This window comes from Apteryx mantelli, chromosome 7 (genome assembly GCF_036417845.1).
Source record: "Apteryx mantelli isolate bAptMan1 chromosome 7, bAptMan1.hap1, whole genome shotgun sequence".
Lineage (NCBI taxonomy): Eukaryota > Metazoa > Chordata > Aves > Apterygiformes > Apterygidae > Apteryx > Apteryx mantelli.
In genome coordinates, this window is record NC_089984.1 from 13,416,003 (window position 1) to 13,430,121 (window position 14,119).

The 14,119-nt window shown below is 41.3% G+C and overlaps 2 protein-coding genes across 8 annotated transcripts in view; one reads left to right on the forward strand and one right to left on the reverse strand.

Annotated features, from left to right (window-relative positions):
- Positions 1 to 10,646, reverse strand: part of GLUD1 (glutamate dehydrogenase 1) — a 30,728-nt gene extending 20,082 nt beyond the window's left edge. The window contains exon 1 of the mRNA XM_067299802.1: positions 10,175 to 10,646. Within this exon, the coding sequence (XP_067155903.1) occupies positions 10,175 to 10,610 (436 nt within the window). The 5' untranslated portion in view covers positions 10,611 to 10,646. The remainder of the gene's footprint in view (positions 1 to 10,174) is intronic.
- A 295-nt stretch (positions 10,647 to 10,941) lies between these two features.
- SHLD2 (shieldin complex subunit 2) overlaps positions 10,942 to 14,119 on the forward strand; it is a 52,131-nt gene continuing 48,953 nt past the window's right edge. Inside the window, exons 1-3 of one of the 7 annotated variants that reach the window (XM_067299805.1) lie at positions 10,942 to 11,035; positions 13,171 to 13,285; positions 13,421 to 13,490. The gene's annotated coding sequence lies outside the window, so the exon portion shown is untranslated. Of the gene's footprint in view, positions 11,036 to 11,068; positions 11,410 to 11,748; positions 13,286 to 13,420; positions 13,491 to 14,119 lie in introns of those variants that run through there. The other 6 variants (XM_067299803.1, XM_067299807.1, XM_067299804.1 and 3 more) reach the window with 6 other exon arrangements.

Genomic DNA, 14,119 nt, shown 5'->3' on the forward strand with positions numbered 1-14,119 from the left:
TTGCTCAAGCCAGCCAGGCCCGAAGCCCCAGTCTGTGCTCCGCAGGAATGAACTCTGCTCCTCTATCCCCATCTGAACTAGGTCACTGTGTATTTATTCAACCTGCATATTTGTTCTAACTTCACCAAGCCATGTACACAAAGCCGTTTTGCTAGAACTATGTCAGTAATACCTTTGCAGGCACACAAAACGCTGTTTATTGATATATGGAAAGCAGCGGGTGGATTAAGAGTTAGGATTACTTATCTTTTTTTACATTTTTAACAGGGAAACAGAACACAAAAAAGGAGAGAGTGGTCTCTTCTGCATATTTATCATATGGAAGAGGCAATCTGAAAAACTGAACAAGCAGCAGTGTAGCTAGAGGCTTCACACACATGCAGTTCAGTTACATTTCCAGTTTATTGAGGGCTGCTATATATTTTATTGCAATAAATATTACACTTTTATACTAGGTGAACTAGGGAAAATGTTCTGAGATTAACCCAGTATTGAAAGGCTTTCAGCTGAGACACCTATTAGTCACCCATGTACACATACCAGAATAGGGACAACTTTTAAACTTGAGGCTGAAATCATCCTCTTCTGGAAGAATTGTCCTTTTCTTTTATATTTTTGAGCAGGATTTAGCTTCTTCTGTAGCCTATTAAACAGTTTTAACTGAATCAACTTGTCTAAAGGCTTATATTCCGAAGTGGGAGACTAGCCAATTCTGAGAGTTGTGCTGACTTCACTAGCTACTTAGTTACAGTTTATCTGCTAAATATTTTTATTACCACAGACATAGTTCAGGGGATAGCTTCCCAGTTTAGTGACAGGTATGATTTTTTTTCTCCTTCTGTAGCAAAAGAGGGACAACATGTAAAATATGCTAACATTTTATTCCTTTTCACAATTAGGCCAATAATTGTTTTCCAGGAACTGTGATTAATCTATAGGAGGCCCACCTCGACCGGGGAATTATTTGTGCTAAGCTGTGAGGGCTGCTGAGAGCCAGGCGTTTGAGAATGATGTACATGCCATCTGCAAGAGGATGCACACAGACAAAAGACTTAATTTCTATTGTATTTGGACATCAGTGAAATTCAGTTTGACAGCTTCCTACTTTGGCAGGGGGAGAGTATTGCCATGCATTTGTACAGCTCTTTTGGAGACGTATTCAACAGCCTGATTCTAAAATAGACCATATACACAGATACAATACTGTTTTTCTTGGGTTTTTTTTGTTTTTTTGCAAAAGATTTGTAATACATAAGCAATGAAAGTCACTGCTACACAGCAAGATTAGCATTTTATAACCCTGGCAAGTCCCTCATAGTAGGTCTCTGGAAACTTGTGACTGTTACAGCAAACTAGTTAGACAAAATAGTTTGAAGAAAACCTCAAGTTACTGCATGACTCACTGCCATGGAAAATACTTTTCATCGGAAAACATACAAATTCTTCTTCTAGCGGAGTATTCTCTTTCCTTGCCACACCCCAAGAAGTTAAACAGTATGCTGAGTGATAGGTTGGTTTTGCTATGCACAAGACGTTCTACATGAGGAAAAAAAATTTTATTACTGGGTAGTATAAAGAGAAGGTTTTATCATCACATTACAGTGTCTTAGCTTTTGAAACTTCTGTTTTATGATCTTCCATATTTTGGAGATGCTATACCTTACACAGCTATCTGTGCTGAGCCCAATAGTTGTTTTGACCACAGTAAAATTTGCTCATGATTTAAGCTTAGCTTCTTAGAGAGATGTTATGGATTAATTTTAACTTTTCCAAGTAGAGATAGCAAAGCACTTAAAACAGCATTTTTGAAATAAATGTCAAAATAGTAATTATCGATAAGACTGTATTTTGGATTCTGTGATATAACTGGTGTCTGTAGGCATCCTGCATGTGAGTTTTAAAGCAACTGTCAGTTACCATTTTAAACAGCAATTTGTAAAAATGTAAATTAAGATTTGTACTAAGGATTGTACTAACAGGCATGTAAAGAAAATCTTTATTTCAAAGAAAAAGTAACCAGCTGTACATCCTAGATTTTACTTTGTACAGATTCTGTTGTGTTCCATTATGTTCTGTGTTTTCAGTATGCTTACTTAAAAAAGAGAAGATATACAGAACCATCAGCTTTTAGAGAACATGATTACTGTCTTTCTAGTTTGCCTAAAAATCTAGAGAAATGCACTTAGGAAAGTTAGTGTAATTATTTCCTGATCTTCTAGTTCAGTTATCATAAAGAATAGTAATCTGCATATGCCCTCATCACTAGTGAGGGTGAAGTATTCAAAGACAAGTCTCAAAACTAAATAGTTACCAAGGTGACAGCCCAGAGCAACACACTCAGTAAGCTGCTCCTCCTGCACTGAGTATCTTGGGAATCGTGGTGAGTCCTTCAAGTGCACCACAACCTGGAACAGCTTTGCATCTCAGTCTGAATTACTCATATCTAACCGAGGCTTTTGTCCTGCTTTGACTTCAGTATTTTCTTCTAGTCATGATTATCTTTTGAGCTTTGAGACTAATTTGGGCATTTTACAGGTCACAATTCTTGCTAACATGGTGCATTTGTTCTCCTTACCTCTATCTGCAAAATCCCCAAACAAAATCCATAAATCAGCTCCAGCATTTACTGCAATACCTTGGTTCCTTAATGTTAGCTTTGCATCCATGTATAACATTTTCATTTAGATGAATTTCAGTAGGAACAGAACTTCAAAGCAATCATTAGGCTCTTTCAGGACAACTATATTTTTTTTAATCCCCAAAAGCCAGTAGTCCTTCCAAGATTCCCTACAAGGAAACTGCTCAGCCTTATTTAATTATTTGAAAAGTGCAGTAAACAGCACAATGACAAATTTGTAATTTTTGAAGACTAAAAAATTCCAGGGAAAGCTAACAAAGCAAGATGAGTAATTCAGCACTGGAAAACAAGAACACTGTACACTAATCAGCAACAAAAATTACTCATTCCTAAATTCAATTCACTAACTGCCAAGGAGGGGGAGATAAAAATATGCCTTTCTTCACATACAGCATTAGCTAGATATAACCTGGAATAGGGAACAGCCTTCCTTATGGACACATCCCACCATTCTGATTAAAAAAACAACTCCCATGTAGCCTTAAGTATCTGTACAGTGACCATTAAGGCACTGAACTAGACAGAATACTTCAGAATATCACTTCTTTTATACTTTCCATAAGCCATTTTATTATTTCAAATATACATACATATAAGCTTATTTCATTCCATGCAGAGGAAGGCCAAGAATATTCTCTATTAAAGTAATATGTGATGCATTAGTAAGGTCTTGTGTTTTAAATGTTAATGTGACAGATTTTGTATAACACCAGCCCAACACTTATTACCCGAATTTATGCACTTAGTGAATAGCACTAGGAAGTAAAGATAGAGTGCATGTCTCATCTATAAAACTGCCTCAATCCTGCATAAAAGATTAAGTTGTTCATTAGGAGGCACTCGGAACACTGTAGTAATAAGGATGATACAGTGAGATAAAGATATTAATACCATGTGTGGGTGTGTAGAGAAGGGAATAACACATGAGTTGGCCTCTACTTCTGTGGTCCAAATGCCATAGGAGCCAGAAAAACAAGTCACCATAGTGCTGACATGAAGCAGGCAAATTCCAAGCTGTGCCTAATAGCTTATTTCCTAGCAAGATGGAGCTTTTGTAATTCATGCGGATCAGGTGCAAAGAATACCTGCTAGGATGACCAGAGAATGAGGGGTCTAATACCCAAGAGGTTCCCCTTCCCAGCCCCCTAAACAAGTGTTTATCCAGAAAGCTCAATGCTGAGAGAGGCATGATCTCTCTATAAATAGACAAGGAGCCAACAGTAGCAAGGGAAAACAACTATTTAAGCTCAAGGACAAAGTTGGCTACTGAACAAACGGCATGAGCTGATTATGAATAAGCTGAGACTGAAAAGATTCATAGCCAGAGAAGCAAGGCATAGGCTTTTACTAGAATATCAAAGGTTAAAAAAATCATATGCTTCACTGAGAACTGTGACTAATTTATAAAAGGCCACAAAAAGTATAGGATGCCACTCCTTGTCCTGTTTTCTTTGGGTGTTTTTTTTTTGTTTGTTTGTTTTCAATTTGCAATTTAAACATATATCCACTATTGCACTTATTGTAAAGTTAGGCATGCTACAATAGGAAAATAAAAACCTGTGAAAATCAGGCACTCATATAAGCTTTAGCTATAATACTACAAATGTTATCACAGTTAGGCTAATTACCAGTCTTTATCTGTAAAACCCTGATTCCTTTGAAGTTAGACCAGTTTCCATGGTTTATTTCAGGTTACAGATGGTCTATGTTATAGTTCCATATGTTGTATGGCCCCTAAGATTCATTTCTTTATCTTATCCTCTAAGACCCCCGGGCTACAGATGTTCATACACACATCACTTAAAAAGCAAATACACCAACACAACCCCAGGATAAATGCAGCTCTGTTGAAGTTACCTTATAGCCCTACTGCTTACTTCTCCATTTTCAAGGGGGAATAACCTATGCCACTAAGGTAAAGACAACCCATGGGGTTGTACTGCTCCAACTTTTGCCAGTAAAGTCTTTTCTTTTGCAGACAAGTTACCATCATGATGTATGTATACAGTTTTAGACAAGGTAACATGTATGACAGAGGCTATTGGTGACTGGGCACTGATACTGGTATGAGCCTTAGACCTCTGCAACAGAAGTGCAGCAAGGGAAGAATGAATGAATATCGCCTTGTTTAGTAAGAAGCTCATTAACACATAGTTAAGTCAGAAGAGAAGAAATCCTGGTAGGCAGAAGAGAAGCAGCCAAAACCAGAAGACAGGAAAGTCTCCTCATACTGAATAGCTGCTTCTGGTAGCAAGCCAAAGCAAGCACCACACAGGAAATCAGACTCATTCACCTCCAAGTCAAATGAGCAAATAAAGTAAGAGTCATGTCTTCAAATACAGACATGGAACATGACTTTTCAAGTAATGTATGACAAAGTTTTTCAAAATCCCAAAACTTCTATGTACATGAAAGTCAGACTGAATCTACTCTGGAACTAAAGATAGTTTTAAAGTGTTGCTGAACTGAGGAAGTAGTTGAGACTTAGTTAAGGCAATTTGAGTGAGCATAAACAAAAGGTTATGCTGTTTCACAACTCTTATTAACTTGCTTTCATTAATACCAGACCTGTTAGACAGTCAGTTAACATGAGCAGACTCTAAAAGTTTTATCCCTGCAGTAAATGCTGCCAAACAAACACAGCATCATTTCCATACTACTAAGCAGCTATGAACTCAAAATTAACTTATTTGTATTTGCACATTGGTTATTTTCACTAATCTATTCTCTGAAACTGACCTATTAATGAAAACAGTTGTCAGCAATGACCTCATGAGAAAAGCAGTTTAACCAGTTTTATACGTTCCATAAAACTTGAAAAAGTTATTTACAAAGATTAAATGTTTTAAATAGGAACTTCCAGGGTACTTTTCAGCAAGTCATCTGTATTCAGCCATCTCACTTCCTGTACTGTATTTGGTTTTAGTTCTTTAGGCAGCTGTCACTGCCATGAACAAGAGCAGCTGTGGTTTCCTGTTAGTTCTGGCCACTAGCACGCAAGTCACCACATAAGCAAGGGAAAGACTGATCTGACCAACACCAGTACTTCAGCTACCCCGAACATCAGTCCAATATTATAAATACTCAGTTTGGATCATAAGCAACTTGCTTCAGGAGTTCCAACACACAAGGGCTTATCTCCATATTCTCAGTGGGATAAGACTTTTTTTTTCCTCTTCTAATTAAATTTTCCTTTCCAAAGAGTTAAATTGCAGAAAATGGAATCTTTAAAACCTGGACTTGTATGCTGGAGCCAGTACAGTGCAAGACCTACCACTTAATATTCATGACCATTTTGTAAAGACTCCTAAAGCACAGAAGAAAAAAGAAAAAGAATCACCACCTCCTTGAGTCGCATTGGTTTGCAACCCTTAAAATAGTTAAAGATTCTTTTCTAAAACAATGAAATAGAGAAGCGGTGCAAGACACAGACAGAACTGTTATTTCTAGGTTCTTTCAATGACATGAAAAAAATTGAAGTTAAGCTGAAAACAAAGCATGTTTCAGTACTTAGTGCCAGTTTTCCTGAAAAGCACTTCTCTTTACCCAATGAAGTGAATCACATGCACTATTGTGTAGTGACAACTGTGTCCCAACACAATCAAGTCAACTTATGTTTCTAAATCTGTTTTGGAGGGAGAGAGGATGGTGGGATAAGTAAGTCATTACTGAATTTCCTATTTATATTAACTATACATTAAATTATTGGAAATAGGGTATTAGAACATTTACTTTTTAAACTTGGTTACTTGTAAAATATGACAGTCAAGTTTCCCATCAAGGTATAGAAGTTGGCCTACGCAAAAATTTAAGACTAATCTTGAATTTGTCCTCATTCAGACCAACCTATGTGGTCTGCCCTTTCACTTCTGTATCAGGCCACAATCATTCACTCAGAACGCTTATTTTCAGAGCAGACCTCTTCTGGCATTCACTCTGCTGAGCTCTGTCTACTTGCAGGCAACAGAAGATTTGGTACAGAAAGATTAAGTGAACAAACTGTTGAATTCCCACTGGCAGGTATCATTCACATGCCCATCCAAGTGTTAAAGTTACTCCATAAAGATCAACCTCACACTCGGTTTGGCACTTTCCAGATTTGGGCTGGACTACCATGCAGGAATCAAGGTTTTACTCTAGGGGAGAATCAGCAGGCAAAGAAAAGTGAAGGTGATGTTAAGAGTCACCTGTAACAAAAGGAAACATATTCTTATTGTTATGATGTTAAGCTACAAACACAGATGTTTAGTAGAAACAGTGACGTACTGCTTAGCATTCAGAAACATTAAAATATTTATTTGGTGTTTGTTTCCTAGAGTAATTGAACTGTCTCTAGGTTCACAGCATTTAAATCAAGAATTTATTTGATTTACAGTATAAATTCTTGATTAGTTAATGGCTAAATCTGTAAATGACCTTACAAACCAAAACATACACAGAAGTACTAATGAAGTATTTCAGTATAGATGTATATCAAGAAACTAGGGGAAAAAAAGTTAAAGGACAACCTTGAGAAGCATGAAAAACATTTGTTTTCCTGAATCATATACTTCAGTCTTAAAGCCTGCTTTGGCCTTTTGTCTAATCTGTACACAAAACAGTACTTAATACTCTTTAAACATCATCTCTCATCATTCAGCTTATTAATAATGCTTGGACATACCAAGCACTTTTTCTTTAATTGCTCTTAAAGACGTAAAAACAAATTTGATTATATTTATATAATATTTAAAACTCATGAAATACCCATGAGAGAAGAGTTTGAAGTACGATTTCCTTACAACAGTGACAGAGATGACCAAGCATACCTACTTGTACATTACCACCTAGCAGTAACTAAAGGCCATCTCTTTCTTAGTACATAATACATATCTTTTTAAAAGATTGGTATGGGCAAATCATAAGAACCTTATGATTCCTAATCATAAGGGGGATCCTAAGAACCTTATTTTAATCAAACATTTTACTTTTCAGTAAGTGCAAAGTTAAAGTTCATAATTCTGCAACTGAAAAGATCTAGGACCTGTGTTCCTCCTATTGCTCTGAAAACCTTCCTTACAATGCCAACTTATCGCCCTCTTTAAAAGGTAGGCACAGGCTCCTTGCTGTTTCTTGCTGCTGCTAATTCCTTACATCAGATTCTGGACTACACAATATGTGGGACAGTCACTTCAGCAAGTTTTCTCATTTCACAATATTACAAAGTTTGAACTATATTTCACTGTGCTTTGCATTTTTTCCTGTAGAATCTAGTAAGAATCTAGTTTAAAAAAATCACTTTTGGACAAAAGCTCAAGTTGTTGGTGCATTCAGGAAGAATCAAGTATACTACAAATGCAGAAATACCTTCACCATCCTTTTTCTTTGCAGTTTAAGTAGCAATTTTCTACTGCCATTTCCTACCTTATTTTTTCATAACAGGTTTCAAGTATTCCAACTACTTACTGAGCACATATCATATCACATGTCACATTTAAATTTACGACAAAGCCAGATCTGTCGTCTGATAGCGAGCCAATTCCTAGAGAGCATTAGAAGGTGAAATCCATTGATGATCACTACACCGAATAGACTGGAAAGGAAACAGCATTTGCAGTTCCTTCCCCAATCCCATGGTGGGAGGGAAATAGCACGGGAAGGAAAGGACAAAGTTTATTTTCTTCAGCTGCCATATCCAACTGCCTGAAAACTTTCAGCACAGACATGACCATTCTATCCTCACTCATGCTATGCAGGGAAGACTACATCAAGAGTCACATTATTTACTTATTTTCTGCATTTTTTAATTTATATTTTATATTCCTAGCTGCATGGATACCTATCATATCAAGCAAAATATCCTTGAGCCCATTAGACTGAGAAACAGTCTTGGACTACTGTAGTCTACCAGGCCCAGTAACAACTTTCCATAAGTTCTACAGTGTTTTCTTGAGTCTTAGCGCAGACAGATGGGCATACAAATTGCTACTAAAAATCAAGAAATTCTCTTGAGGATTTAGAAACACAACTATCAGAACAGAAGGCATCCAATCGCCCTATTTTTTGTTGTTGCTGTTGTTCATGTGTAGAGTAATTCTTCATCGTGAAAATAAAGTCTTCCATTTCTGAACAATACTAACATGAAGTATTAGCAGTTTCTCGATGTTTGATAAAATCTTGTTAGTTCATTTGCTGCTGAACTGTATTTTAATATGCAACTGTGGCTCTGAACAGTAACAGAGGCAGCACAGGAAAGGACTCTTCATAAGCAGCAGCAAAAAGCAACTTGACCTGAGCAACCACAAAAAGCAGTGTAATAGTGATCAGTATTTTAAAAGAAATTATAGCAGCAGCAGCACTCCATACAGAGTAAACTTCATCCAAACCAGGCTTCAACTATGACTAAGTCTGAAGTTGGGAACTCCTGTTCCAAACTATCACCAGAAGTTATTTTAAGAGTTAACCTCCACATCATTTTGAACTGTTTTTTATTCTCTCTTCTGGATAGGAATTAAGCATGCTACGCAACACTCACTGTGCATTCAATTTTGTAAAGTTAGAAACCACATCAGCAGGACAAACTATTTGTGCTGGAAAGAGAAAATTCCCACGTAACATAACCCACGTCATATATGCAACAGCTAAGCTGACTGTCAAAAACATTTATACATGAACACCTTTCCCACTCTATTCTAGAAGTCAGCGGTCTCCACTCAAAACAAATCACAGAGGAAACTGTTTTCTACAAGCACCACTATTATTTACCACAGAGTTGGTCTATGCTGAAGAAAAACTCCTTGATTTATATATTACTTTAAAAGCTCCAGATTGGGATGCTATACGCTCCTGAAATGGTCTCCAATGGCCCACAAAGATCAGCACTGCTGAATAAAGTACCCTGAGGACCATCTGTACTTGTTTTTGAAGGAAATGCCATCTATCTCGGACCAAATAACAGGATCGGGAGTTTGATTTCCTTAAGATTACACCCTGTTTTCCTACACGATTAGCTCTGCTGGGTTACTGAGTGAGAATCACCCCCTCGCTTGCTTTGACTGGGCATGCAGCTGGCCATAGCTATGCGCGGTTAGCTTTTCCTCGGGGGAAAAAAAAAAAAGCTTGCTTTTTTTCCTATGTACCAAGCTGGTGCCTGGGAAGACTTGTTAGTTTTCGCTACGGGCCATGAGGCATTTTCTCGGTGAACACTCCGATTTCACACAGAGAGCCCGGCAGCCTGCAGACGGCTTTCCTCAAGGTCTCAGCTCAGAAGCAGATACTTCACGCGTGAAGTTTCCCGTTTTTTTGTTTTCTCCCCCTCCGGCGGACACCGCCGAGGCGTGAGGCGCGCCCGGGCCCCCCTCACCTCCCGCGGGCAGCCGCGGCGCAGGCCGCCGCCCGGCCGCAACCAGGCCGGCCGCGCAGCGGGCCCGCGGGGGGCAGCGAGCGGGTCGGTAACGGTCACGCACGAGCTCCTGCCGCGTTAACAGCTAAACAGCGGGGGGGGAGGGGGGACACGGACACACAGAGGGGCGCCGTCGGCCGCGCCGCGGCTCTCACCTCCCTTGCAGGGGGTGCGGTGCTGGCTGTGCTGCGCCCGGTAGCCCTCGATGACCTCCCACTCCCCGTTGTCGCGCTTGATGGGGAAGGAGACGCTGAGCACATGGTTGCAGGGCTTGATGATGCGCAGGATGCCGCGGACGCGGTGGCGCCGCTCCTCCATGCTCTCGCGGGTGCGCAGCCCCTCCACCAGCTTGTCCTCCACGATGCTGGCGCCGCGGTCGAAGAAGCCCTCCACCATCTTGAAGAAGTTGGGGTCGTCCTCCTTCCCCTCCGCCTCACAGTAGTGCCGCCGCGGGCACGGGCACCGGCCCCCGCCCCACGCTGCCGCCGCCGCCGCTCCCCCGGCGGCCGCCGGCCCGCCCGGCTCGGCGGCGGCCAGCACGGAGCCGGCGCCGAGGCGGGATGCCAGTAGCTCCCCCAGGTAGCGGTACATGGCGGCGGCCGCCGCTACCCCAGCGCGCGCGGGCGGACGGGCAGGGCGCGAGGCGACGCTGCAGGCACAATGGGCGCGGGGCGGCCGCCGCCGCCGCCTTTAAACGGCCCCGCCGTGGGGGAGGGGCGCGGAGGGGGCGGGGGTGTCCCCCCCCGCCCCGCGGCACGCCGCGCCGCCGCACTGCGCCTGCGCCGCCACCCCGCCGCCGCCCCGCCCCCGGCGGGATTCGCGGAGGGGAAGGGGGCGCGGCGCGGGGAAGTCTCGCTGCGGCGGGGGCGGGGGGGGAGCGGGGGCGGGGGTGTGTGCCGAGCATGCGCGCTGAGGGCGGCTCGCGCCCCCCCGCCCCCCTACAAAGGCGCGCTCGCCCCACCCTCGCGCGGCTGCGGCCTCGCGCGGGCGCCAACGGCCGCTTCCCGCGGCCCCCGGTAGGTCGGTTGTAGCGGCGGGAGGGGCCCTTCCGCGGCGCCGCTCCCCGGCCTCGCTTCCCCTTCCGCCAGCCGCGGGGCGGCCCTGCGCGCGCGCTCCGCCGTTAACGGTCGCTAACGGTCGCTGCCGCGCGGCGCGGGCCTGCGAGGCCCAGGGGCTCTCCGGCGTCCTTTCGCCTTGTCCTCTGCTCAGAGCGCCTTTGCTGGGGCTAGGGGGAAGGAGCCTCCGCTAAAGCACAAGCGAGCGCTTCCAGCCTGCCTCAAGTGCGTCTCCTGCCTTCTGCCCCAGCAGGCGTGCTCGCAGCAGGCTGTGAAGCCCGGCCTGGCTGTAGCACGCTGCCCCTTTGCTGCGGAAAAGCTTAGCGTCTTGCAGCGTGAGTACGGGTGCAAGTAATGCTGCTTCCGTGCAGAAGAATGCACGGAATTCTCCAAGGAAATAAAAGGGATAGTTTGTATGAAAATCCCCTTTTAAGGGGAGTCTGTTAGGAAAACCCGGCTTATCCGAGTGGGGTTTAACTGGCTAGCCTGGCAAGGGGACCGAGGCTTTCAAGCACCTTTGTTACCTGCTGACTCAGCTGCTTTTTTGCTGACTCAGGTGTTAGGTTGGTAGTGTATCACCTTTTACTCGGCCTTGGTCCATTACAAGGAGTCAATTTAAATACAGCTCGGGTGCTTTAGCAGTATTAACTCTTAATATTGTTCTTAATATTAGCTATTAATAAAAAAAATTTCTTTAAACTGTGCAAGCTTTGAGGAGGAAGATCTACTTTCTGGCTATAGAAAATAGCATGTTGCAGCATTTTTTTCACCAAGTTCATTTTCCTTAGGGATGGGCTGCTCACTGAGAAATGCATGTGTTTTTTGATTAGTCATATGAGTAACCAGAGCTCTTGGGTTAGGGATCTTGCCAGGAACTTGCTTTATCTCTGTGGGAATCTTTCCAACCACTATGGACATCCAAGGGCTGTGCCGCAGGATTTATAGGAAAGAAGTATACCTTTTGCACTTGCTTGTCAACAAAAAGCTTAAACATAGACTCTTTTAATATAAAGTATTTTTAGGCAGTTGACTTTTAAATTTGATCTTGTTTTTTTGTTTTTTCTATATTCTTAAGTTCCCTTATAATCTGTCTCAATGACCACTAATGAGGAGGTTGACTCTTATCTGTAATGGGAATGGATTATAACTGTGGTCTGGAGAACAAGGGTGCTTGATAGTAAGAGACCGGGAGGGAGGGGAAGCAGGAGAGGAGCTTGTTCTTAGGCCAAGTTGTTATTCGGACATTCCCAAGATGGCTTCGGAGACAAATAAACTTACTGTCTTACATTTCTGCTATGGCTCTAAAATAACTTTTACTAAAGTGTTAATTTTCAATGTACAGAGTTGAATTTTTCCCAGTGGTTGGGTCAGTTTTGTGAGCTATGATTTGGTTTCTGTCACTTGTATGTTCTCAGGAGCTAAAGCACAACTTTTTTGAAAGTTCTTAACTTTCCTAAAAGTATAAGAAAGGAGGTGGTAAAAGATAATGTAATTAGTCCTTTCCAATTAGCATTTTCACCTGCTGCTCTAGGTTACTTAGAATATGGTTTCACAGACAAAAAAGGTTGAATGAAAAATGGCAGTTAACCAGTCTGCTCAAGTGCATATAGGCTTAGATCAAAATGAGAAGGTTAACATCCTCAGCTCCTATCCTGTATTCAGCTGTGGCATCTCTAATTTATGTGAACTTTACTTAGTTATCAGCTGCTTGTAGTGATCAGGTTACATTTACAATACAAACCTGTGAGTGTATTTGAGTCTCAGAATGGGAGACTACAGTGTGAGAACAAATGTGGAACTGTCCATAGCTTCAGTCATACAATTTTTTTTTTTGGAGTAACAGTATCACCAGAGTCCTGTTTTCTAAATAAGACCAGATTCCAGCAAAATACTCAACAAGCTGTATGCTGAACAATAAGAACAACTAAATAAGCATGTTAAATTTCTTACTCTTTAAATATTGCAAATGAAGATATATCTAGGATTTTTTCTGTATTTACATGTTTGCATGAATAGAATAATGTGTACAATTTACAGGCACTTTACTAACTTCAGTTCCGTACCACATTTTTGTTTGATTCAAATCTCCTGTGGAGGCAAGAGTAACCAAGTTGCCTGCGGTTATGCAAAAAGAATAAGAACAAGAGTCAGAATTAACTTTCAGAAATCTTAATACCACCTCTTCTTAGCCCATTCCAGTCTTTTCATGTGGTAAGTAGTGAAAGCAAAATCTGTTTCTTAGACTGAGGAATTTAAAAAATGCACGTTTCTGAATGAATTCTAGCAAATATGAAAGCAGTAATTGCAATAATGAAGATTAACTGTATCTTCTTTGTTCTTGTATAGTATGTGGGGTGCCATCAGATGATTCACCTTCAAGTAGCATCAGTAAAAATTCTCTTGGATGGTTTCAAAGGTAACTTTTATTTTGTCTTCATAATCAAGTTTCCCTAACTTTCAGTTAGTTTCGTGTTAAAAGTTGGTCTTTTAAACCATCATCTCTTCATCCATCTGATGAAGACAGATAGGACTTAGTTGTATAGAGTAAATTAGTACACGTGTGGTAGGAACTATCTGTATGATGCATTGGTTTTGTGACAAGGTCATACTTAACTCTGTATATGTGATAGAATGGTATAGGTGTTTATTAAAAATCCATGAACTATATGGAGGGGGATTAGCAAGCTCATTTAATTTCCTCTTTAAGCTTCTCTTAAAACATCTTTATATGTAACTTCTGCTGATTATTTTTTATAAGATATATAAACAATTATGCATACTGTTTTGAATTGGGCCTACCTGAAGAAATCAGTAGCTTAAGATGTATATTGTCAATTTCATAAAAAGTGGGGTCAAATTTAGTATATGTCAAATTTTATCTCAAATTTTTTTGAAAAAAATCTGATCTAAGACAATCACAGAACAATTGAGGTTGGAAGGGACCTCTGGAGATTATCTAGTCCAACCCTCCTGCTCAAGCAGGGTCACCTAAAGCACATTGTCCAGGACCATATCCAGATGGCTTTTGAATAACTCCAAGGATGG